The 23,996-nt window shown below is 39.7% G+C and overlaps 1 protein-coding gene and 1 long non-coding RNA gene across 4 annotated transcripts in view; one reads left to right on the top strand and one right to left on the bottom strand.

The window, feature by feature from the left end:
• The window catches only part of LOC138753446 (uncharacterized), a 90,091-nt gene that overhangs the window by 4,106 nt on the left and 61,989 nt on the right, over positions 1 to 23,996 (bottom strand). The gene's annotated exons all lie outside the window — the stretch shown is intronic.
• The window catches only part of eml1 (EMAP like 1), a 197,169-nt gene continuing 179,977 nt past the window's right edge, over positions 6,805 to 23,996 (top strand). The window contains exon 1 of the mRNA XM_069916453.1: positions 6,805 to 6,981. Coding sequence (XP_069772554.1) covers positions 6,954 to 6,981 — 28 coding nt within the window. The 5' untranslated portion in view covers positions 6,805 to 6,953. The remainder of the gene's footprint in view (positions 6,982 to 23,996) is intronic.

Genomic DNA, 23,996 nt, shown 5'->3' with positions numbered 1-23,996 from the left:
GAAAGAGAGAGACTGATGCGTCCAAAGATTTGTCTGTGGGGTGGTACAGACCAGAGCCTGTGCTCAAGAACTAATCCAACAGCCAGGGAAACTTTTTGGAGCAGAAACGTGATTATGCTATACCCGTTAGTTTGCAGGAAGTAGGTGCAAGGCCTAATATATTGTGCAGCGTAGATGTACTCAGTATATATCCAATTTCAGAAACCTATAATTGTCCAGCACATTTTCCTATAAGGTCCATTGGTTCTGTAAATCCAGGGCACAAACCTTTTTAGATCACTAAGCAAGTCAGAAATCACTAAATAATGGGAGTTGCCAACCACAGAGCATAAAACATTACAGCCCTTCAGCCCACAATGATGTGCTGTCCTATGTAAGCTACTCAACAATTTAAACTGTCCCTACCTCACAGCCATAATCCTCTATTTTTCTTGCATCCATGTGTCTGTCTAAAACCCCTTTCACACTTGCATCCCAGTAAATTGGCCATATAGTGTCCTGGGATAGGAATGGGAGATTGGCCTTTCACACTAGACCACTCCTAATTGGGACACTGAACACTTTCACACTTGCAAAGGTTTATCCCTGGCGTTTGGTCTGTTCTACCTTTAATTGGAAGTGCCTGCAATGTTGCTGCCTGTTTCACACTTGTCTGATCTCAACACTGGTGTCTCTAGATGCCGGAGATTGTACTAGGGGTTGAGGCTGGCGATCCCTGGCATGAGATGACGTCATCTGATGCCGACGTTGAGCAGATTTTGCTTTCACATTTGCCACTTTAAAGGCTGATTGGTGTTCAATTCCTGGGATCACTGTCAAGTGTGAAAGGGGCTTAAGAGTCTTTTAAATGTCTCGATTGTACCAGCCTCAACCACCACCCCTGTCAATGCATTCCAGGCATCCATGACTCTCTGTGTAAAAAAAACTTACCCTGACTTCTCCCCTAAACTTTCCTCCCCTCACCTTATACAGATGTTCTCTGGTATTATTAGTATTGTTCAGGGGGAAAAGGTGCTGGCTGTCCATCCTAACCATAATCTGATGGACCTCAATTATTATTTTTGAAGCACCAGTAACAGCAAAGTGTGTTATAGGTGCTGAGTGCTTTGATTTTTTTTCTCTCTACATGGTCTCCAAATACAGTCATTGTTAAATATGTGTGTATAATGGAGCTAAGCAAGGAACATGAGCACATATATATATATCCACCGCCAGTGGGCTGATATCGCCTCAAACCGTGCATCTTGGTGCCTCACAGTTCGGCGGGCAGCAACCTCCTTTGAAGAAGACCGCAGAGCCCACCTCACTGTCAAACGACAAAGGAGGAAAAACCCAACACCCAACCCCAACAAACCAATTTTCCCTTGCAACCGCAGCAACCGTGTCTGCCTGTCCCGTATCAGACTTGTCAGCCACAAACGAGCCTGCAGCTGAGGTGGACTTTAACCCTCCATAAATCTTCGTCTGCGAAGCCAAGCCAAAGAAGAAAAAAAGAAAGATATATATATATATACATGTAAAATGAGAATGCCAATGGCAATTTTCTGTTACTTTCATTGAGTAAATATGAGAACATTTGCAGCACGTAAAGCATTATTCAGCTTGTCACTGCACAGAAAATACTAATTTGTATGTCAGTGATGGATAACATTTTTGTCACTGTTTTAAGTTGTTAACATTTTGGATACAGTTGGGGAGGTCCTGAGATGTCTGCAGGAGAAAATGATAGCAGCAGCCAGATCAGTGGCACCCCAAATGGCTCAGCAGGGAAGATCAAACACTAGGCGAGCAACTGTGTCTGAGGTCCACAGAGAGGCAATTCTGTGGCCACAAGTGGGACTCCAAGATGATGTTCTTTCTCCCTGAGTCGTCACAGCACATTCTGAAAGGGGAGTATGAGCAATTAAGAGGTCACGGTCCACAGTGGTATTCACGACAAAGGCAGAAGAAGAACTGAGGTCATGTAAAGAGAATTTAGAGAATTTGGAAAAAAGTTAAAAACAAGACCCGTATAGTTGAAATTTCATGGTTACTCAACATGCCATGTGCTAGCAAAGGAAGATAATCATGGCTAAGGAGCTGATGCAGGAGAGAGGACCACAGGGGTACATGGATCATTGGGCTTTCTTCCAGGGCAGCTGGGACCTTATAAAAGGGTTTGGCCACAGTTAAATTCCATTATCCTAAAAGAGAGGTTTGCTCAGGAGGGTTTGAGGTGGCATTTAATGGGTATGGGAACCATATCAGTTGGTCAGTAGTGGGTGACTTTAATTTCCCCAATACTGACTGGGAATTTCTCTGTGCAAGAGACTAAGATGGCAAAATTTCTTGGGTGTATCCAGGAGGTTGTTTAGAAACAGTATGTTTATAGTCCAATCAGGGAAGAGGCCATGCTAAACCTTATACTGGGAAATGAATTTCAGTGGGAGAGCATTTTTGGAACAGTCATCATAACTTTGCAAGTTTTCAGAAAGTTATGGATATGTCTGAACCTCAGTGAACATGTTAAATTGGAAAAAGATAATTAAGAGGATTAAGCAGGACCTGGAGAGAGTAGACTGGGAGCAGTTGGTATTGGGAAAGTGTGCCAAAGGGCAGCTGGTCAGAATTCAACCCAACATGTACCCATAAGAAAAAAAGACAAGGATGGCAAGGTCCAGGAATCTTGGATGACTGTAAATTTAGTCAAAAAGATAGAGGAGTCATGGAAGATTTGGAAAGTTGAAATTGAATAGGGCCTTGAGAAACATAAAGAGTTCAGAAAGAACTTAAACAAGGAATCAGGAGGGCAAAAAGGGAGCATAAGATGTCCTTGCTGAATAGGATTAAGAAGAATTCCAAGGTATTTCATACATATGTTAAAAACAAGATGGTTGCTGGGGAGAAGGTAGAACTGTAGCGTGTCGAATTATTCAAAGACTTATTGACTCAACCAAGGCTTTTATTAACAAAAGACTGGAGCGTAGTACATCGAGGTCAACCAGTCCAGACTGACCTGGATCTGGTTAGGTGCAGCTCTTTATGACCTGGCCAGTAGGTGTGGCTATGGCTCTCAGCCAATCATTATCACTATATGCAAATATATACAAATATTTACAGTGGTGATAGGATCCCATACTATTACAAGGACCATTCAAAGACAACATTGCGAATTTATTCCTGGAGCCAGAGGAAGTGGGTGATGTACTTTTCATCAGTATTCACCAAGGAGAAGGGATCTGTGAGATCAAGGAAAAGTATACTCATATTCTAGGGCATGTTGATATCAAGGAGGTGGAGGAGTTGGGTCTTTTGAAAAGCATTAAGGTGGATTGAGCCTGATGGGACATATCCCAGGTTATTGAGAGAGGCAAGAGAAGAAATTGCTGAGGTAATTGCCGGAAAATAAAGGATGTCATATTCAAGCAAACACACCAGGATGAAATCTGACACAGAAGGATCTTAATCTATTGACCCAGAATGGAAGAATAATGGTAGGCAGATTTTAAGAATTCCAAGTACTGAGATTACCCAATGTGATTGCTTTATCAGCCTGAATTCATCCATGCTTTTGGAGAAATTTTAATCTTTAATTAGTCTTTTTAATTAGCATTTATGCAGAACAGGAAGGTGTCAACCAAATGAGTTCAGGCTGTACGATTTGAGCTGTTCTTATTTTTTTCGTGCCAGGTCTTTTTAAAAATATAATTTTGCTGGATTTGTCCACTGCTTCCATGGTCAGCAGTTTCTGTTTTATCACTACTTATCCTTGAGATAATGGTGACAAGTCATCTTCTGAAGCTACTGCAGTCATTTTTGTGAAGGAGCTCCCACAGTGTTGAAGGGTGGGACATTCTAGGACTTGAACTCAGCAACTATGAAGGATTGGTAATATATTTCCAAATCAGGATTGTATGAGATATGCGCCCATAGGTTAGAATGTCCCAACTTGCTTCTTTGGACACAATATATTCTTTGGCTTGGCTTCGCGGACGAAGATTTATGGAGGGGGTAAAAAGTCCACGTCAGCTGCAGGCTCGTTTGTGGCTGACCAGTCCGATGCGGGACAGGCAGACACGATTGCAGCGGTTGCAAGGGAAAATTGGTTGGTTGGGGTTGGGTGTTGGGTTTTTCCTCCTTTGCCTTTTGTCAGTGAGGTGGGCTCTGCGGTCTTCTTCAAAGGAGGCTGCTGCCCGCCAAACTGTGAGGCGCCAAGATGCACGGTTTGAGGCGTTATCAGCCCACTGGCGGTGGTCAATGTGGCAGGCACCAAGAGATTTCTTTAGGCAGTCCTTGTACCTTTTCTTTGGTGCACCTCTGTCACAGTGGCCAGTGGAGAGCTCGCCATATAATACGATCTTGGGAAGGCGATGGTCCTCCATTCTGGAGACGTGACCCATCCAGCGCAGCTGGATCTTCAGCAGCGTGGACTCGATGCTGTCGACCTCTGCCATCTCGAGTACCTCGACGTTAGGGGTGTGAGCGCTCCAATGGATGTTGAGGATGGAGCGGAGACAACGCTGGTGGAAGCGTTCTAGGAGCCGTAGGTGGTGCCGGTAGAGGACCCATGATTCGGAGCCGAACAGGAGTGTGGGTATGACAACGGCTCTGTATACGCTTATCTTTGTGAGGTTTTTCAGTTGGTTGTTTTTCCAGACTCTTTTGTGTAGTCTTCCAAAGGCGCTATTTGCCTTGGCGAGTCTGTTGTCTATCTCATTGTCGATCCTTGCATCTGATGAAATGGTGCAGCCGAGATAGGTAAACTGGTTGACCGTTTTGAGTTTTGTGTGCCCGATGGAGATGTGGGGGGGCTGGTAGTCATGGTGGGGAGCTGGCTGATGGAGGACCTCAGTTTTCTTCAGGCTGACTTCCAGGCCAAACATTTTGGCAGTTTCCGCAAAGCAGGACGTCAAGCGCTGAAGAGCTGGCTCTGAATGGGCAACTAAAGCGGCATCATCTGCAAAGAGTAGTTCACGGACAAGTTTCTCTTGTGTCTTGGTGTGAGCTTGCAGGCGCCTCAGATTGAAGAGACTGCCATCCGTGCGGTACCGGATGTAAACAGCGTCTTCATTGTTGGGGTCTTTCATGGCTTGGTTCAGCATCATGCTGAAGAAGATTGAAAAGAGGGTTGGTGCGAGAACACAGCCTTGCTTCACGCCATTGTTAATGGAGAAGGGTTCAGAGAGCTCATTGCTGTATCTGACCCGACCTTGTTGGTTTTCGTGCAGTTGGATAATCATGTTGAGGAACTTTGGGGGACATCCGATGCGCTCTAGTATTTGCCAAAGCCCTTTCCTGCTCACGGTGTCGAAGGCTTTGGTGAGGTATTAATATTTAAAGTGAATAAAGTAAAAAATCAGTAGCTTCAAAACTAATGTTATAATATAAATTATTAATTACATGATAAAAATTGTATTGCTATAAGACTGAGAATTAATTTCTTGTTGAAGGTAAGTTGGGAAGAAAAAAGAGAAATTCTGTTTGGCTGAAATTCAGACACAGGACATGAAGAATGACCTATGCCCGTTTGTTGGTGAAGATTAGAAGGAAGGTTTCTGCTCCAACTTCATTACAACAATTGGAGTGCTTGACCAGTTGATCATATTCATGTCAGCACATATCTTTGTTTCTCAGCCAGCACAGACATTAGGGGGCCCAAACAAGCAATAATGTAAGCAAGACTTGCGCTGCTAGTTTGTTGGCTGCAACTGGCGCTAGGGTTCCATTGAAAGGAGGGAGCCCACGGTTGGTTGTGCATGGCTATATTGGAGGAGAGGGATTCAATCTCCCCCAGAAGAGTGGAGAACCATCCAGATTGCTGGGATGTGGATATTTCATGCTCTCCTCACCTGCACTCATGAACAGTCTTTCAAGGGAGCTGAAGCAAGATCACAAAAAAAAAATGCAGGTTTCTTTCCATTTTAATAATTTATTTCTGTTAGAAAAAGAGTCATTGGTGTTCTCATAAAATCTTCCTGCCTCCCTTCCCAAGGCTCCTCATTTCCTACTGGATTTCTGGCTTCCCACCAATGCTCCAACATTTCCTGCCAGCCTTGAAGTTACAACTTGCAACTCAGCTTTAAAGGAGAGCTGCTGGAATCTCTACTTGCATCCCACCTCCTATCCACTCCCCACTCACCATGGTTTTTTGAGTGCTGGATCAGGAGTCAAATTGAGCTGAGGCTGGGACATTAGGTGGCTCAGATCATTGTGTGCCAGACATTCCTGCCCTGTTTAAACTAAAATGCAGTGAATGAAAATAGGGCTTTGTGATCAGTCTTCAAAAAGGATATGGTTACTCCGAACTGTAAAGAAGACAGTCTTTCCTTGCCACAAAAAAAGTAAACAAAACCTTTATCTGTCAAAAGAGGAATCTGTGGCTGCTTTTATTACTTTTGTGCAAAAAAAATCATGTCAGCTTCTAAATAACGGCTGAGCCTATATCATGGATGACAGTTTCAATACCACTTTAAATTATGGTCTCTGGGTTTAATGTGTTTGGTTTCCAAGACTGCTTGTTCCTTGTGGTTACACATGCAGAAAATGCAGTACTGTCTGATGCTGTAACATGACATCAGCTGACAGGGTTTTGAATCAATCTGGCCTTCAGCTCATCCTCACACTGTACACTTCCTTTCTTGCCTTATTAATATTTCAATAGGAATTAAATATATCCATCATGACCCCCTGACCTTGGGTGGGAATATGTTGGGAATAGGCGGGGAGAAATAATTATATCCACCAATGGGAAGAGAGAGTTTTGGCACAGAATTGCATTCTTTACATCCCATAATGAGCTGTGGACTGTTTGTTTCCATTAGCAGGGGTGGGGATTGCTGTCAAGCTGCATCTGGGGCTGATTACTGTTCGCAGCGTGCTCTCCAGTGGAAGATTTAAACTTCAGGTTTTTTGCAGTGGTTTAGGGATACAAGACAAAACAGTGGGAAAGAAGTAAAAAAGGCTCTTTGTACACGATGTCTGACTGTGAGGGATTAACTCTGGGTAAGTGCCAGTTTCAGTTTACTGCTCTATCCTCAGCTCTCAGCTTTTGCTCTTTGGTACAGATTTAAAAGGTGTACACTATGCGGCAAATCCTTCAATGCTGCCAGTCCACAGGATTAAGCAACTTAACCTTAACTTGTTTTAATCTTAAATAAGCAGCTGAGTGAATCAACCAAAACCATTCCCGAGTTGATGAGACTGCAGTCATACAAAATCTACAAATATCCTAAGGATCATAGAATTAAAATAAAGACTGCAGAGGTCAGGAGGAAGGAATATGTGGCGCATATAAATGTATGAAAATAGTTGTACCAGATCGTTGCAGTCCTGCTGGACCAATCATTCTCAAATCTAATTTTCTTAAGGCAGTTTATTTACCTCTTCTAAATACAGTACATTATAAATTTATATTTAATGCAGTTTTAATAAAATGCATATTCTGAGAATTGCATTTTTATCACCTATTTATAGTAGCATTAAAATAAACATAATCGATGAGATTGTAGGTCTCTTTCTCTCTTGCTTAATATTAGATTAGACAGTTTAATTGCAAAATTTCAATTATATACCACCTGAGAAATATACTCAAAATTTACAGGGACGAGACAGTCAGTGAGGTTATCTAGTACTGTGGAAGCCAGGAGAGCACAGGCTCTGAACCCACTCTGAACAACTCACACAGAGTTTATTATTGAACTTATTCCCAAGGTGTGGGAATTGAACACCCACCTTTATTACTCTTGACAATGTGATGGGTGGCAAGTCATCCTCTTCAGCAGGTGCATCCCAACTGTAAAGGTTCTTTACTTAGTGACCCGTTGGATTCACTCCAAGTCACCATAATGGAATCACATAAAACTCAAACCAGATTCCCTTCTCGTAATGAGCGCTGGTGAACCTGGCGGGTTTTTGCACAAATGTATTTGTTTCACGGCCACTATAACTAATGCCAGATTATTTATATAACTTCTCTATTGGGCTTTTAATTCATGTTTCTAGGTTAATGGTCTTGGCCACAGGGTTGCTAGTCTAGTACCTAAACGAGTGGACCACCATGGTCCAGCAGTGCAAACTGTATACATGTCTGTAAACAGCCTGAGCTTTCTGAGTGGAAAGTTTATCACAATTTGAAAAGCCAAACAAATGCTTTGGGGAGGAGAACTCAACAGTACCTATGAGAATCCCTGTCTTTGAGGCCGATGTCAGAACATCATTCAGGCCCTGATGGCGTATCTGGCAGGACACGGAGAACCTGGAATGCTCATGGACATTTTCAACCTCTCACTGCTGCAGTTGGAGTGTCCCATCTGCTTCAAAAGGCTATCAATCATCCCTGGGCCCAAGAAGGAGCAGAGTGATCTCCATCAACAACTATTGTCCAGCTGCACTAACATCTACTGAGCTGAAATGCTTTGAGAGGTTGGTCATGGCCAGAATTAACACATACCCAAGTAAAGGACTGGGCCCTCTGCAATTTGTCTACTGGCACAGCAGACACTAGTCACTGGCTCTCCACTCAGCTCAGGAAGACCTAGACAACAGCAACTCATAATTCCAGCGACTCTTTATTGACTACAGCTCAGGCCTAGACACCACTATTCCCTCAACAAGCTGGTCAACAAGCTCCAAACCCTGGGCCTCTGCACCCCAGCTTCTGCAACTGAATCCTTGATTTCCTGATCAGAAGACCACAGTCAGTACGAATCAGAAACAACATCTCCTCCTCACTGACGATCAACACAGACACACCCTAAGCCCACTGCTCTCCTCAATCTACAACCATGGCTATGTGGCTGGGCACAATTCAAATGTTATCTACCAATTTGCCAATTTGTCAGCAAAATCACAAACGGCAATGAGGAAGCGTACAGGAGGGATATAAATCAGCTCATTGAGTGGTGATACACCAACAACCTTGCACTCAATATTAGCAAAACCAAAATGATTGTGATCTTCAGGAGGAAGTCAGGAGAACATGAACCAGTCCTCATCGAGGGCTCAGCAGCGGTGAGAGTCAAGAACTTCAAATTCCTGAGTGTCAACGTCTCTGAAGATCTATCCTGAAGCCTCTATGTCGATGCAATCACGAAAAAGGCTCACCAGCGGCTATACCGGTGTGGAGTTTGAGGAGATTCTGTATGTCACCAAAGACTCTCAAAAACTTCTTCAGGTGTACCATAGAACACATTCTGGCTGGTTGCATCTCTGTCTGGAATAGAGGTGCCAACACTCAGAACAAGAAAAAAAAACTCCAGAGGGTTGTTAACTCGGCCTGCACTGTGACATCACAGGCACCAGTCTTCACTCCTTCGAGGACATCCACAGCAGCCAATGTCTTAAGAAAGCAGCCTCTATCCTCAAGGACCCCCAACCCCCTCTTCACTCTGCCACTATTGAAGAGTTTCAAGATGAGCACTCAGCGGCACAAGGGCAGCTTCTTCCCTGCTGCCATCAGATTCCTGAATGAACAATGAACCATAAATACTGCCTTACATTATCTTCTTCTTTTTCTTGCACTATTTTTATTTATTTTGTAAGGTGGTTTATGTAAATGTTTGGACTCTGATACTGCCACAAAACAATGAATTTCATGACATATTCATGACAATAAATTCTGATTCTGAATTCAACTAGACCATACTGCCTTTCCAAAAAATCATCTCCCTCTATGTTTTATTGTGAAAAACCAGTATCTGGAATTTGGATGTAATGCACCATCCTTTGACTTTCAAGATAATCTCTGAGCCTGCTCATTTCAAAATGTTTGACTTTATTCAGACAGAGGGGAACAGGAGCTCCTTCATTCCAACATTAAGTAACCTCTTGTACTGTGGCACAGTGAAGGACCATTTATGATGGTGCCTGTGAGCCAAGAGATATAAACCTCAGCAGCATACAGAGTACACATTTGAAATTCCTTGATACAAATAAACCCAAGTTAGAATGAGCTTGTTGATTTCATGGAGAAAAAAAAACCTACAGGAAACCTACATGTAAAAAGCACAAAAAGATCCTTTCACTGACCTGGGCAGCAAGGGAAAGCATTTGGCTGTCTTGCATTCAGCAATTCCACAATTTAAGAAGGATTAGAAAAGATGGTATAAAAAGCCATGCCTCATTTCTCCATCATTGCTGGAGAAACCTGCCTCCACCTTGATGACATGCAGTTGTTGGGCAGTCGCCTTAAGCTGCTGCACCAAATCAAATACTTCAATTAGATGAAGTGTGGGTGACAACAGAAGGCTACATGGTGCAGAAAGTCTTCCTATAATCCATAACTGACCTAATTCAGGAAATTGGAAGTGGTTGACAGTTTGGATGCACGGTGGCTGAAAGTACTGCTAACCAGGCAAGAAATATCTTTACTTGATTTGCCACTTGAGTAAAAATGAAAATCTCCACATATGGAGTAATTAGGCATGGATTTTTATACCACCTTTTCTTATCTTCCTTAAAGTCACACTCTTCTTGTTGGCATGTGGAGAGATATGTGGCTTCGGGTGGCTCAGTGGTGTGGCTGGCAGAACTGCTGCCTCACAGTTTTAGCGACACAGGTCCAATCCTGACTTCTGGCACTGCCTGTGCACACCTTTCGTGTTCTCCCTGTGACCACCTGCATTCTCCTCCAGATAACCTTGTTTCTTCCTACATCTCAAAGACACGTGGGTTGGTAGGTCCATGGCCACTGTAAATTGTCCCTATTGTATAAGTGAGTTGACAAGATTGTGAAGAGAACAAAAGGTCATGAGTGTAAATCAGTACTCAATGGTCAACACAGACAGCACACGAAATGCGTGGCTCTATGACACCATGCTTACCACTGCCAAAGGATCCATTGTCTTGTTGATCAAGAAAACCATTCACTGACCAGCCTTTTTGACTGCGAGCACTGCTCAGGCATCTCCCAGCCATGGCTGAGATCCTCATCTCACTCCTTGCTGAAAACTGCCAACATGGATACCCATTCAGAATATTCTATTGGTTCTTCCTTCAGAGTTTGAGTTGGGTCAGTGACTAGCCACAGCATCATACCAGTTCACTCTCAAACTTTTATAACCATATAACCATATACAGCACAGAACAGGCCAGTTTGGCCCTACTAGTCCATGCCGGAACAAATCCCCACCCTCCTAGTCCCACTGACCAGCATCTGGTCCATACCCTTCCAATCCTCTCCCCTCCGTGTAATTATCCAGTCTTTTCTTAAATGTAAATAACGTCCCTGCTTCAACCACCTCCGCCGGAAGCTTATTCCACATCCCAACCACCCTTTGCGTGAAGAAATTTCCCCTCGTGTTCCCCTTATCATTTTCCCCTTTCAATCTCAAACCATGGCCTCTGCTTTGAATATCCCCCACTCTTAATTGAAAAAGCCTATCCACATTGACTCTCTCTGTCCCTTTTAAAATCTTGAACACCTCCATCAAATCCCCCCTCAATCTTCTACGCTCCAGAGAAAAAAAGCCCCAGGCTGCTCAACCTTTCTCTGTAACTCAAACCCTTACATCCTGTCAACATTCTCGTGGATCTTCTCTGCACTCTCTCTATTTTGTTTATATCCTTCCTATAATTTGGTGACCAAAACTGCACACAGTATTCCAAATTTGGCCTCACCAATGCCTTGTACAATTTCATCATAACATCCCAACTCTTGAATTCAGTACTCCGATTTATGAAGGCCAACATTCCAAATGCCTTCTTCACCACTCTATCTACCTGAGTAGCAACTTTGAGGGTACTATTTACCATAACTCCTAAATCCCTTTGTTGTTCTGCACTCCTCAATTGTCTACCATTCAATGTATATGACCTATTTAGATTTGCCTTTCCAAAATGTAACACTTCACACTTATCCGTATTAAATTCCATCAGCCATTTCTCAGCCCACTCCTCTAGTTTTCCTCTATCTCTTTTTAAGCTACGGTAACCTTTCTCACTGTCCACAATACCACCAATCTTTGTATCATCTGCAAACTTACTTATCCAATTCACCACCCTTTCTTCCAGATTGTTAATATATATAACAAACAATAGTGGACCCAGGACCAATCCCTGAGGAACTCCACTAGTCACTGGCCTCCAATTTGACAAACAATTTTCTACCACTACTCCCTGACACCTCCCATCCAACCATTGCTGAATCCATTTCACTACCTCCTTATTTATACCTAATGCCTCCACCTTTTTTCCTAACCTGTGGGAAACTTTGTCAAAAGCTTTACTAAAGTCTAAGTAGACAACATCCACAGGCTTCCCTTCATCAATCTTTTTTGTAACCCCCTCGAAAAACTCTATAAGGTTTGTTAAGCATGATCTACCCCTGACTAAACCATGCTGACTACTACCTATCAATCCCTGTTCTTCCAAATATTTGTAAATGCCATCCCTCAGAACACTTTCCATCAACTTACTCTCCACAGACGTCAGACTCACAGGTCTATAATTTCCAGGCTTACATTTGGACTCTTTCTTAAACAGCGGAACAACATGAGCCACCCTCCAATCCTCTGGCACTACCCCTGTGACCAGTAACATCCTAAATATCTCTGTTAATGGCCTCATTATCTGTACACTAGTCTCCCTCAATGTCCTTGGGAATACTTTTTCCGGACCTGGAGATTTGTCCACCTTTATCTTTTTTAACACTAGCATAGATCATCTTATTTGAGGGGAACTGGAGATAAAGGATCATCAATCTGAAATAGTCATGGGAGCCAAATTAATTTGTGCAGAGTAATAACTGAGGCAGAGGTCAAGGCAGGGGAGGAATTAGACCATTTGAAAGAAGAGAAGATGCAACATTAGAGTAGACAAGGGCAATTAGATTAATTTAGGATTACTCTGGAAAAGATCCAAAACTCACAAAATTAATGGATGAAGGTAATTCTACAAAACATTCTACAATGTGTCCTTGTGGGTTGAATGGACCCTTCAATGGATTTTTAAAGCTCCTGGTACAAATGTCTAAATTTATAGTTCAATTTTTGTGTGAGCATCAATACCTGATATGCACGTATGCTATAATTTATCAGGTAGCAAATTAGACCATAGGAGAGTACAGCATGGGAACAGGTCCTATGGCCCATGATTTGGGGTGGTATGGTTAATATAGCAGTTAGTCAATGCTGTTACAGTGCCAGTGACCCAGGTTCAAATCCACTGCTGTCTGAAGTGTCCTGTTATATGCTGTACTTACTTTTTACCTCCCAAGCTGCAACATCTCACACTTTTCCAGATTAACCTCCATCTATTGTTTTTCCACCTTAATCACCAACTGATCTATATTCTGTTGTATTCTTTGTCAACTTGCTTCAACAATATTTTGTGTCATCTGCATATTAACTAATCATCCCATCTACATTTTCATCCAAATCATTACAAACCACAGAGATCCCAGTAACACTCCTCCAACCATTACACTCTGTCATCTTCAGCCAAGCTAATCTTGAATTCTATCTGGCAAGTAATATGTCTTGGTCAGCACAGCAGTTAGTGAAACAATGTTATAGCATCAGTGTTCAGGACTAGGGTTCGAGTTCCATACTGTTTGTAAGGAGTTTGTACATTCTTACCATGACTGCATGGGTTTCCTCCAGATGCTCTGGTTTCCTCCCAAAGTTCAAAACGTATTGGGGGTTGTAGGGTGTAATTGGGCAGGATGGGCACGTGGGCCAAAATGGTCTATTATGGTGCAATATGTCTAATTTTAAAAAAAGTAATTGTGGATCCCTGGACCTTAATTTTCTAGATCAGCCAAAACAACAGGGACCTTGTCAAGTGCTGTACAAAAATCCAAGTAGACAATATCCATCCAGTTACCTTTCTCAATAATGTTTGTCATTTCTTGAAAAAAATCAATTAAGTATGTAAGACATCACCTGCCCCACACAAAGCCTTATACCTCTAATAAATCCTTACTCTTTCAAACAAATAAATCCTCTTCCTCAAAATTCTCTCCAATATCTTCCCTGCTATTGATGAGAAGTTCGCTGGCATATAATTTGCTAAATTATCCTTATTTCCCTTTCTGAACAAAGTGACAGCATTAGTTATTCTCTATTCCTCTTGGACATCATCAATAGGGTAATAGAAAGATCATTGTCAAGACCCCAGCAATCTCCTCTCTTCCCTCTCTCAATAACCTGGGATAGATTCCATTAGGTCATTGGGACATCCATTTCCTTCTTGATATTAACATGTCCTAGTATGTTAGAAGACTCCAAAATGAACTCATTATCCTCCCACGTCCATCTCTTTAAGAATATGCTCACCTCACTCACTTCCTTTGGCTCCAAATTGATGGCACAGTTTCCAACTAGTTGTCAGTGAGGTTTCAAGATTATTTCTTTTTTTTAGTCACCCTTTCCTAAAATATAATTTGGCAAACTATAACTGTTGCGGGAAGCTGAAAGAGTATTGAAAAAGTTGCAGATTGAAGAAGCTCTCTATTATTTCCAACATTGGCTTGGTAGAGGTGAATGTCCACTTGCGTGAAGTCCCAGATGTCAGCTCATAAGAAAGGCAAAGTATTGTATCAAGGTTTTAAAAAAAGTGAAGAGAAACACAGCGTGGCAGGACTGACTTTGACCAAAAGCTATGAGCAATATCATCTGGTAATGAGGACATTATCACTTGTGCTATTCCTTGCTACAAGGTTTTATTGGGAACAGGACCATGCAAGGTATCATGTTTCTGCTGAACACATAAACAGGTCCAGATGTGAATGTGATGCGAAATCACATTCATTTTAAATGATCTACATAGTATTTAAATACTCTCAGCAGAAACATAGCAGATTATTAGGATGGGTACTTCTTTTTTAAACTGAATTTGTTCCCTGCTTCGATGAGTGGTTTAGTACAGCAACATAGGCTTCATTTCCTTGTATTTTCACAAGTAATTAATTATCCCATCTGCAGCCAAGCTCCTTCCTGATAGGTGCCAAGAAGAGATACCATATCTCTCCTATTCTGGCCTCCCTCCATTGGCTGCCAGTATGGCTCAGAATTGATTTTAAAGTTCTCCTCTTTGTCTATAAAGCCCTAATGGCCTAGCCCCTTCTGATAAGGATCTCCTAACTCCTTATTTTACTTCAAAACCCCTCAGGTCGGCTGACTTGGAGCATTTGACTGTCCTGCGCTCAAACTGTAAACTCAGAGGAGATTGTGCCTTTGTTATTGGAGACTCCAAACTGTGGAACAACATTCCTCCTTCTATCAACTCGGGCCCGTCCATCAACTATTATAACCAGAATGAATAGCATTCTGAGTCCTCCTCATCCACCTAATTGTTACCTTGTGTTCTAATCTCTTGTATTTGTTTTATTCTGTACTTTAAATAGCTGTGATGTCTTTTTGAGCTGTACAGCACTTTGGTCAATGTGAGTTGTTTTAAATGTGATAAATAAATAAAGATACACGGAACTAAACTCTGATCAGGATTTGATGTCACACGACATGCAACACTTCAGATTACAGACATTTTCTTCTAATTTCCTTTAAATCAAGACAGAAAATTTAAAAATAAATGATTTAAACTGTATACTTTAAGCATTGTTTAGTTTGAAGAGGGCCCATGGAGGTTCAACCAGAAAAATCTCAAATCCAGTGTCAGACAGACAAGGAAGCTTCCAGATTTCATCTCCAGCTTGGACATAGTTAATAGAATTTGGTGTGAGTGGTAATGTAGGCCCTCGGAACAATGGATCAGAGAGAGAAAACAGAGCAGCTCACATTCCTGCTGTTGATCATCTAAATGACAAATTGGGGCAACACCAGATTAATCTGTGGTGGCCACAACATTTAGATAACCCAGAAACAATCAATGTCCAAATTCACATCTGAGAAGTTACTAATGGGTGGGATGCAGCAGCAGAGCCCAGCAACATCCTGACATCATGTTCACAAGGAGTCACTCCCTGCCAAGTGGATAGGAGAAATTTTGTGGGTGATGAGAGGGAAGATGTACAAATATCCCCTTAGTCCTTGGGTGGGTTACTTCCAGTAACTGGCATTTGGGAATTTGAAACTTGTTCCTGCAGGAACTCATATTTTGAATAAGTAAAGTTTTTACAATTGCCATTTTTTAAAAACAAACATTGAATTGGTTGAGGCGAGCACATTGTAAGCCCTATATCAAGGGACTTGCTCCAATTCAATAATAACAATAGAAGTGAGTGCTTTTGATGCTTTGTTTCTATGGCAACAAATAACGTATTTGGTATTTATGAATAGTCTATTATGTGGCCCAGTGTTATTATACATGTAAATATGGATTGTGAACTGAATCTGAATCACCTTTGCCTTCAGAGGAGTGACTATGTTTCTCAATACTCTTTATATTCATTGACTGGCATGATATTTGAACAATAGAAGATCATTGAAATCTTTGCTTAACACAAATTTTTGTACGCACATTCAAGGCAGTAATGTTGAGTAACAAACAAGGATGGCTCCCTTTGACCTTTAGCAGACGGTTCCATTCTGTACAAATGCATGCATTTGGGAGTGGAAAATACAGCTCATTTTCTGAACTTCAGTTCAAGTGCTGACCTCGTTACGCCACCACACATTAGCAAGAAACAGCCATTCAAGGAATGAGTGGGCTTTTTTATTCCCAAGGACATTGAGTAAAGAGTTGTTGCCATTATATTTTGGTGTTAGCATTAACTGAAATTAGTAGCCATTACAAAGCAGCCATTGTATTAAAGGGAGTCTGATAACAGAAGTCTGAGAATTTTATCCAATATATATCTATTCTTTGTACTAAACCAATGAAAATATATTAAATGGGAAGGTCACTGTGAGGAAAACTTTTGACTCAATTTACAATATTTTACTTTGCTTCTACTACTTTTCAATGCAAGGAATTTTCAACACCGAAATAGGCCATTGTCCCATAAGACCTATGCGAATGCACTCCATAAGAGCTTCCTTCCCACTAACATTTTCTGACACTAAATGAATATCTTTTTTATTGCTTAAGAATTTAACTAGGTTCTCTAGAATGCACCTGTTATGCATTTCAAGTGCTTCACTCAGCAATGAATTCCATGAGGGGTTGGATCATTCTAAGCCCACCCACTGCCTGAACATGCTGTCTACAGGCCTCCTTGCCTCAAAGTTCAGGTTTATTATCAGAGAACATACATGCTATTCCATAAAACCCTGAGATTCTTTTTACTGCGGGCCAGGCAGAAGTTTTACTTAGCAGTAGTGCAAGAAAAGATATGTATAGTAACTCGATATTAATTTACTTTATTATTATTATTAACATATACAGCTATGTATTTTGCATGTTAAAACCAATAAAAAGATTGAAAAAGAAAGGATATGTATACAAAATAATTATTCCAATAAATAATGTACAAAGAGAACTTAAATGTGTCTATGATTGAATTTATTGTTTAAGCGTCTGATGGTGAAGGGGTTGCAACTGGTCCTGAACCTGGTGGCACATGTTTTGTGGCACCTATACACCACTTTGCTGACGGCAGTGGTGAAAACAGTGTGTATAATACGGATTCTTGACGATTGCTGCTGCTCTTGGCTGCATTCCATGTAGATTTTCTCGATGGTGAGTAATCGGCGGTGCCCACTACCTTTTGCAAGGCTTTCCACCCAGAGGTATTGGTGCCCCTGTACCAGGCCATGAGGCAGCTGGTCAGCACCCTTTCCGCAACACATCTGTAGAAGTTGGCTAAGTTTTAAAAAAAATCTCATACAGAGCCTCCGCAAACTCCTGAGGAAGTAGACATGCTTTATTTACGATGATGAAAAATTCTCTTACATTTAGGACTTGAAAGGAGTGAGGAGTGAGCTCCAAGCAAGCCAACATAACCCAAGGTCTCCACTCCTGCACATTACCCTGATAGCTTACAATTGTTCAACAACTGTCAAAGAATTTTTAGAAATGTTTATATGTTTCTGATCATCAGATCTTCAGAAGCAATTAAAATGAAAACAAGCATCTTTTTAAAATAAAATTAAAAGTTTTATAAATTAAAATACGTCAAAGACTGCAAAATGTTAATGTCATACTTTCAAACTGCATCCACTCTTTTTTTTTTGCATTTAAATTTTTTACAATTTTAATTTAGACATAGAGCACAGTAACAGCCCCTTCTGGCCCATCGGTCCGTGCCACCCAAATGCCCCAATTAATCTACAACCCCTGGTATGTTTTTGGAGGGTGGGAGGAAACACATGCAGACACGGGGGAAAGTACAAGGAGACAACACTTTCACTGTAATGGTATGGCACTAACTGTGTACAAGTTATAACTAAGCTATAATCAGGAACGAAGAAGAGACAATGGCCCTCTTCACATTGGCTAACCGGTAAATTGGTCATCTCTCTACCTTGATGAAGGGCTCAGGCCCAAAATGTTGGGATACCCTTCACTTCCTGAACATCGGTGGTTCTCAACCTTTTTCTTTCCACTCACATCCCACTTTAAGTAATCCCTGTGCCATCAGGGCTCTGTGATTAGTAAGCGATTGCTTAAGGTGGATGTGAGTGGGATGGGAAGGTTGAGAACCACTGCTCTGGACCCAACTGATTCTGAAATAATTTGCTTGAGAAAAATGGTCATTGGCCCATTTCCTTTAGAGTTCTGAAACCCTGCACATAATGAGTCAATCAGAGGCAATTAAAACAGTGATTTTCAAACTTTTTCTTCCCACCAACAAATCACCTTAAGCAACCCCTTACTAAGATGAAAATGGGGAAAAAGGGGATGGTGGTGGTGAGGAAGAGGGAAATGAGGTGTAAACAAGATATGAGATGGCCATGTTGAACTATATGACTATAAATATTAATGGAATACATAACCAAAATCAAATGAAAAAAGCTATTAAATTTCCTGAAAAAAGAAAAAAATAGACATAGAATTTGTGCAGGAAATACATCTACCTATAGTGGAACATAATAAAGATTGTAGATACACATGGGAATATAGTGATAGGAGGGGATTTTAACCTTAATTTGGATCCAATGTTGGATAAAACTGGACAAAAGACTAGCAAAAAGAATAAAGTGGCCAAATTTATGGTTAAATCAATGCAGGAAATGAAATTTATGGACATATGGAGGAGGCAGCACCCAAGGGAGAAGGAATACTCATATTATTCGAGTAGGCATAAAACATACTCAAGGATTGATATGTTTTTGTTGTCAGCCCATATTCAAGCAAGAGTCAGGAAAACTGAATATAAAGCTAGATTGTTATCCCCTTATCCCTTGCCGGGCAACCACAGCTCCCCTCTCCATTTGGATTGCGAAGCCGCTCGCAAGCGTCAACTGATTTCGCAGTGACGGTTATCCTCTCCCACCCAACCCCCCCCCACCCAGAAAAGACATTTTTTTTACACATATAATAAAGTTCACCCTCTTTTTTCCCCCTTTCTTCTCTTTCCCTTCTTTGGTTCTTACATATACATTATTTTTACATCTTTATATTTTATTGCCGTTCTTCATTCTTGTTACATCTCTTCATCTGTTCTGCAGGCGTTCTGCAAATTCTCGTGCTTTCTCTGGATCCGAGAACAGTCTGTTTTGCTCCCCAGGGATAAATATTTTAAGCACAGCTGGATATCTTAACATAAATTTATAACCTTTTTTCCATAGGATCAATTTTGCTGCATTAAACTCCTTCCTCTTCTTTTTTTTTTAATTTTTTATTTTTCACACCATAAATCACATTAGCCATGATACACACTTTTTCTTTTTCACACATATACAGTGACTTTTTCTCCCCCCCTCTCCCACCTCCCAAGCCACCCCCCCATCCCCCCCCCCATCCATTTTAGGTATACAATCTACGTTACATTAATCCAGTCAGACAATGTTGTCATTCAACAAAATTACACCAGAAATTCTACTGAGTCCATTCTTTTCTTTCCTTCTCCTTCCATCAACTTAGGTAATGATTGTCCCCGGTAGGTTTTCGCTATTGTATTTAATGTAAGGCTCCCATATTTGTTCGAATATTTCAATATTATTTCTTAACCTACATGTAATTTTTTCTAATGGAATACATTTATTCATTTCTATATACCATTGTTGTATTTTCAGATTATCTTCCAATTTCCAGGTTGACATAATACATTTTTTTGCTACGGCTAGAGCTATCTTAACAAATCTTTTTTGTGCATCCTCCAAATCAATTCCAAATTCTTTGTTTTTTATGTTACTTAGGAGAAAGATCTCTGGATTCTTTGGTATATTGTTTTCTGTTATTTTATTTAATATCTGATTGAGATCTTCCCAAAATTTTTCTACTCTCTCACATGTCCAGATTGCATGAATTGTTGTTCCCATTTCTTTTTTACATCGAAAACATCTATCAGATACTGTTGGGTCCCATTTATTTAACTTTTGAGGTGTAATATATAGCCTGTGTATGCAGTTATATTGTACCATACGTAACCTCGTATTTATTGTATTTCTCAGAGTTCCTGAGCATAACTTCTCCCATGTTTCCTTCTTTATCTTTATGTTTAGATCTTGTTCCCATTTTTGTTTAGTTTTACCATTTGTTTCCTCATTCTCCTTTTCTTGTAGTTTAATATACATGTTTGTTACAAATTTTTTGATTATCATTGTGTCTGCAATCACATATTCAAGGTTACTTCCCTCTGGCAAACTCAAATTGCTTCCTAATTTATCCTTCAAGTAGGATCTCAGTTGGTAATATGCCAGCGCTGTATCTCCAGTTATATTGTACTTATCTCTCATTTGTTCAAAGGATAAGAATCTACTTCCTGAAAAACAATTTTCTATTCTTTTAATCCCTTTTTTTCCCCATTCTCTAAAGGAAAGGTTATCTATTGTAAAAGGGAGTAACTTATTTTGCGTCAATATTAGTTTTGGTAATTGATAATTTGTTTTATTTCTTTCTACATGAATCTTCTTCCAAATATTGAGGAGATTATGTAATACTGGAGAAGTTCTATGTTGTACCAATTTTTCATCCCATTAATATAATATGTGTTCAGGTATCTTTTCCCCTATTTTATCTAATTCTAATCTCGTCCAGTCTGGTTTTTCCCTTGTTTGATAAAAATCTGATAGGCATCTTAATTGTGTGGCTCTATAATAATTTTTAAAGTTTGGCAATTGTAAGCCTCCTTGTTTATACCATTCTGTTAATTTATCTAGTGCTATCCTCGGTTTCCCCCCTCTCCGTAAAAATTTCCTTATTATTTTCTTTAACTCTTTGAAGAATTTTTCTGTCAGTTGTATTGGCAATGCCTGAAATAAGTATAATATCTTTGGAAAAATGTTCATTTTAATACAGTTTATCCTTCCTATTAGTGCTCTAAATCGTCCTGTAATTTTTTCATTAGTGGATAATAATTGAGTTTATATAATTGGCCGAGATTTTTGTTTATTTGTACACCTAGGTATCTTATTGCCTGCATTTGCCATCTAAATGGAGATTCCTTCTTAAATTTTGAGAAATCCGCATTATTCATAGGCATTGCTTCACTTTTATTTACGTTTATCTTGTAACCTGACACTTCTCCATATTCCTTCAATTTCTTATATAATTCTTTTATTGATAGTTCCGGTTCTGTTAAGTACACTATAACATCATCCGCAAATAGACTGATTTTATATTCCTTGTCTTTTATTTTTATTCCTTTTATATTATTATCTATTCTTATCAATTCTGCTAGTGGTTCTATAGCTAACGCAAACAATAAAGGTGATAATGGGCATCCCTGCCGCGTTGACCTGCTTAAGTTAAATTGCTTTTATACATGTCCATTTACTGTCACTTTCGCTAACGGTCCCTTATATAAGCTTTAATCCAATTAATATACTTCTCCGGTAAACTGAATTTTTGCAATACTTTGAACAAATAATTCCATTCTACTCTGTCGAAGGCCTTCTCTGCGTCTAAAGCAACTGCTACTGCAGGTGCTTTATTTCCTTCTACTGCATGAATTAAGTTAATAAATTTACAAATATTGTCTGTTGTGCGTCTTTTTTTGATAAATCCAGTTTGGTCTAAATTTAACATTTTCGGTACCTGCTCTGCTAATCTGTTTGCTAATAGTTTAGCAATTATCTTATAATCTGTGTTTAGTAAAGATATTGGTCTATATGATGCTGGTGAGAGTGGATCTTTCCCTTGTTTTAGTATTACTGTAATTATTGCTGTTTTACATGAATCTGGTAAGCTTTGTGTTTCATCAATCTGGTTGATTACATCCAGGAGGGGCGGAATTAATAAGTCTTTAAATGTTTTGTAGAATTCTATTGGAAATTCATCCTCTCCTGGTGTCTTATTATTTGGTAATTTTTTTATTATCTCTTGTATTTCTACTGTTCCAAATGGTTCTGTTAATTTATTTTGTTCCTCTATTTGTAGTTTTGGTAGTTCAATTTTAGTCAAAAATTCATCTATTTTCCCTTCTTTCCCTTCGTTTTCAGTTTGGTATAATTGTTCATAGAATTCTCTAAAGTTTTCCTTAATTTCTTTTGGATTATATGTAATTTGTTTGTCTTTTTTCCTTGATGCCAATACCATTTTCTTAGCTTGTTCTGTCTTAAGCTGCCATGCTAGGATTTTGTGCGTTTTTTCACCCAGTTCATAATATTTCTGTTTTGTCTTCATTATATTCTTCTCTACCTTATATGTTTGTAATGTTTCATATTTTATTTTTTTATCCGCCAATTCTCTTTTTTTAGTTGTATCTTCCTTCATTGCTAATTTTTTTTCTATATTTACTATTTCCCTTTCCAACTGCTCTGTTTCCTGATTATAGTCCTTCTTCATCTTGGTTACATAACTTATTATTTGCCCTCTAATGAATGCTTTCATTGCATCCCATAGTATAAACTTATCTTCCACTGATTCCGTATTTATTTCAAAATACATTTTTAATTGTTTTTCAATAAATTCTCTAAAATCCTGCCTTTTAAGTAGCATGGGGTTTAATCTCCATCTATACATTCTTGGAGGGATGTCCTCTAGCTTTACTGTCAATATTAAGGGTGAATGGTCCGATAGTATTCTAGCTTTATATTCTGTTTTTCTTACTCTATCTTGCATACTAGCGGATAACAAAAATAGGTCTATTCTTGAGTATGTTTTATGTCTAGCTGAGTAATATGAATATTCCTTTTCTTTTGGGTTTTGTTTCCTCCATATATCCAAAAGTTGCATTTCTTGCATTGATTTAATTATAAATTTGGTTACTTTGTTCTTTCTGTTAATTTTTTTCCCAGTTTTATCCATATTTGAATCCAAATTCAGGTTGAAATCCCCTCCTATTAGTATGTTCCCTTGCGTATTAGCTACCTTCAAAAAGATATCTTGCATAAACTTTTGATCTTCTTCGTTAGGTGAATATACATTAAGTAGATTCCAAAACTCCGAATATATCTGACATTTTATCATTACATATCTCCCTGCTGGATCTATTATTTCCTCTTCTATTTTAAATGGCACATTTTTACTAATTAATATAGCCACTCCTCTTGCTTTTGAATTATACGATGCTGCTGTTACATGTCCTACCCAATCTCTCTTTAATTTCTTGTGCTCCAATTCAGTTAAGTGTGTTTCTTGGACAAATGCTATATCAATTTTTTCTTTTTTCAGTAAATTTAGCAGTTTCTTCCTTTTAATTTGGTTATGTATTCCATTAATATTTAAAGTCATATAGTTCAACGTAGCCATTTTATACTTTGTTTATCTTCCCTTTCCGTTTCTCCATCATTACCTTTCCTCCTTTTCCATTTCTGTTTTCTTATTTTAAACCCTTTATAAGACAACATTCCTAAAACATCGAACATTTTCCTTATTCTCCTATTTATAACTTCTTTAGCCCCAATCTCCCCTTCCCCTCCTGAGTTGTCCTTTATCCCTTGTCGGACAACCACATCTCCCCTCTCCATTTGGGTTTGCGAATTCACTCGCAAGCGTCAACTGATTTTGCAGTGACCGCTATTCCCCCCCACCCAGCCCCCCCAGAAAAGATTTCACTTTTCATATGTAACAAA

This window comes from Narcine bancroftii, chromosome 2 (genome assembly GCF_036971445.1).
Source record: "Narcine bancroftii isolate sNarBan1 chromosome 2, sNarBan1.hap1, whole genome shotgun sequence".
Taxonomy (NCBI): Eukaryota; Metazoa; Chordata; class Chondrichthyes; order Torpediniformes; family Narcinidae; genus Narcine; species Narcine bancroftii.
Note: the sequence above shows the minus strand (reverse complement) of the source record. Positions and strands in the feature narration are given on the sequence as shown.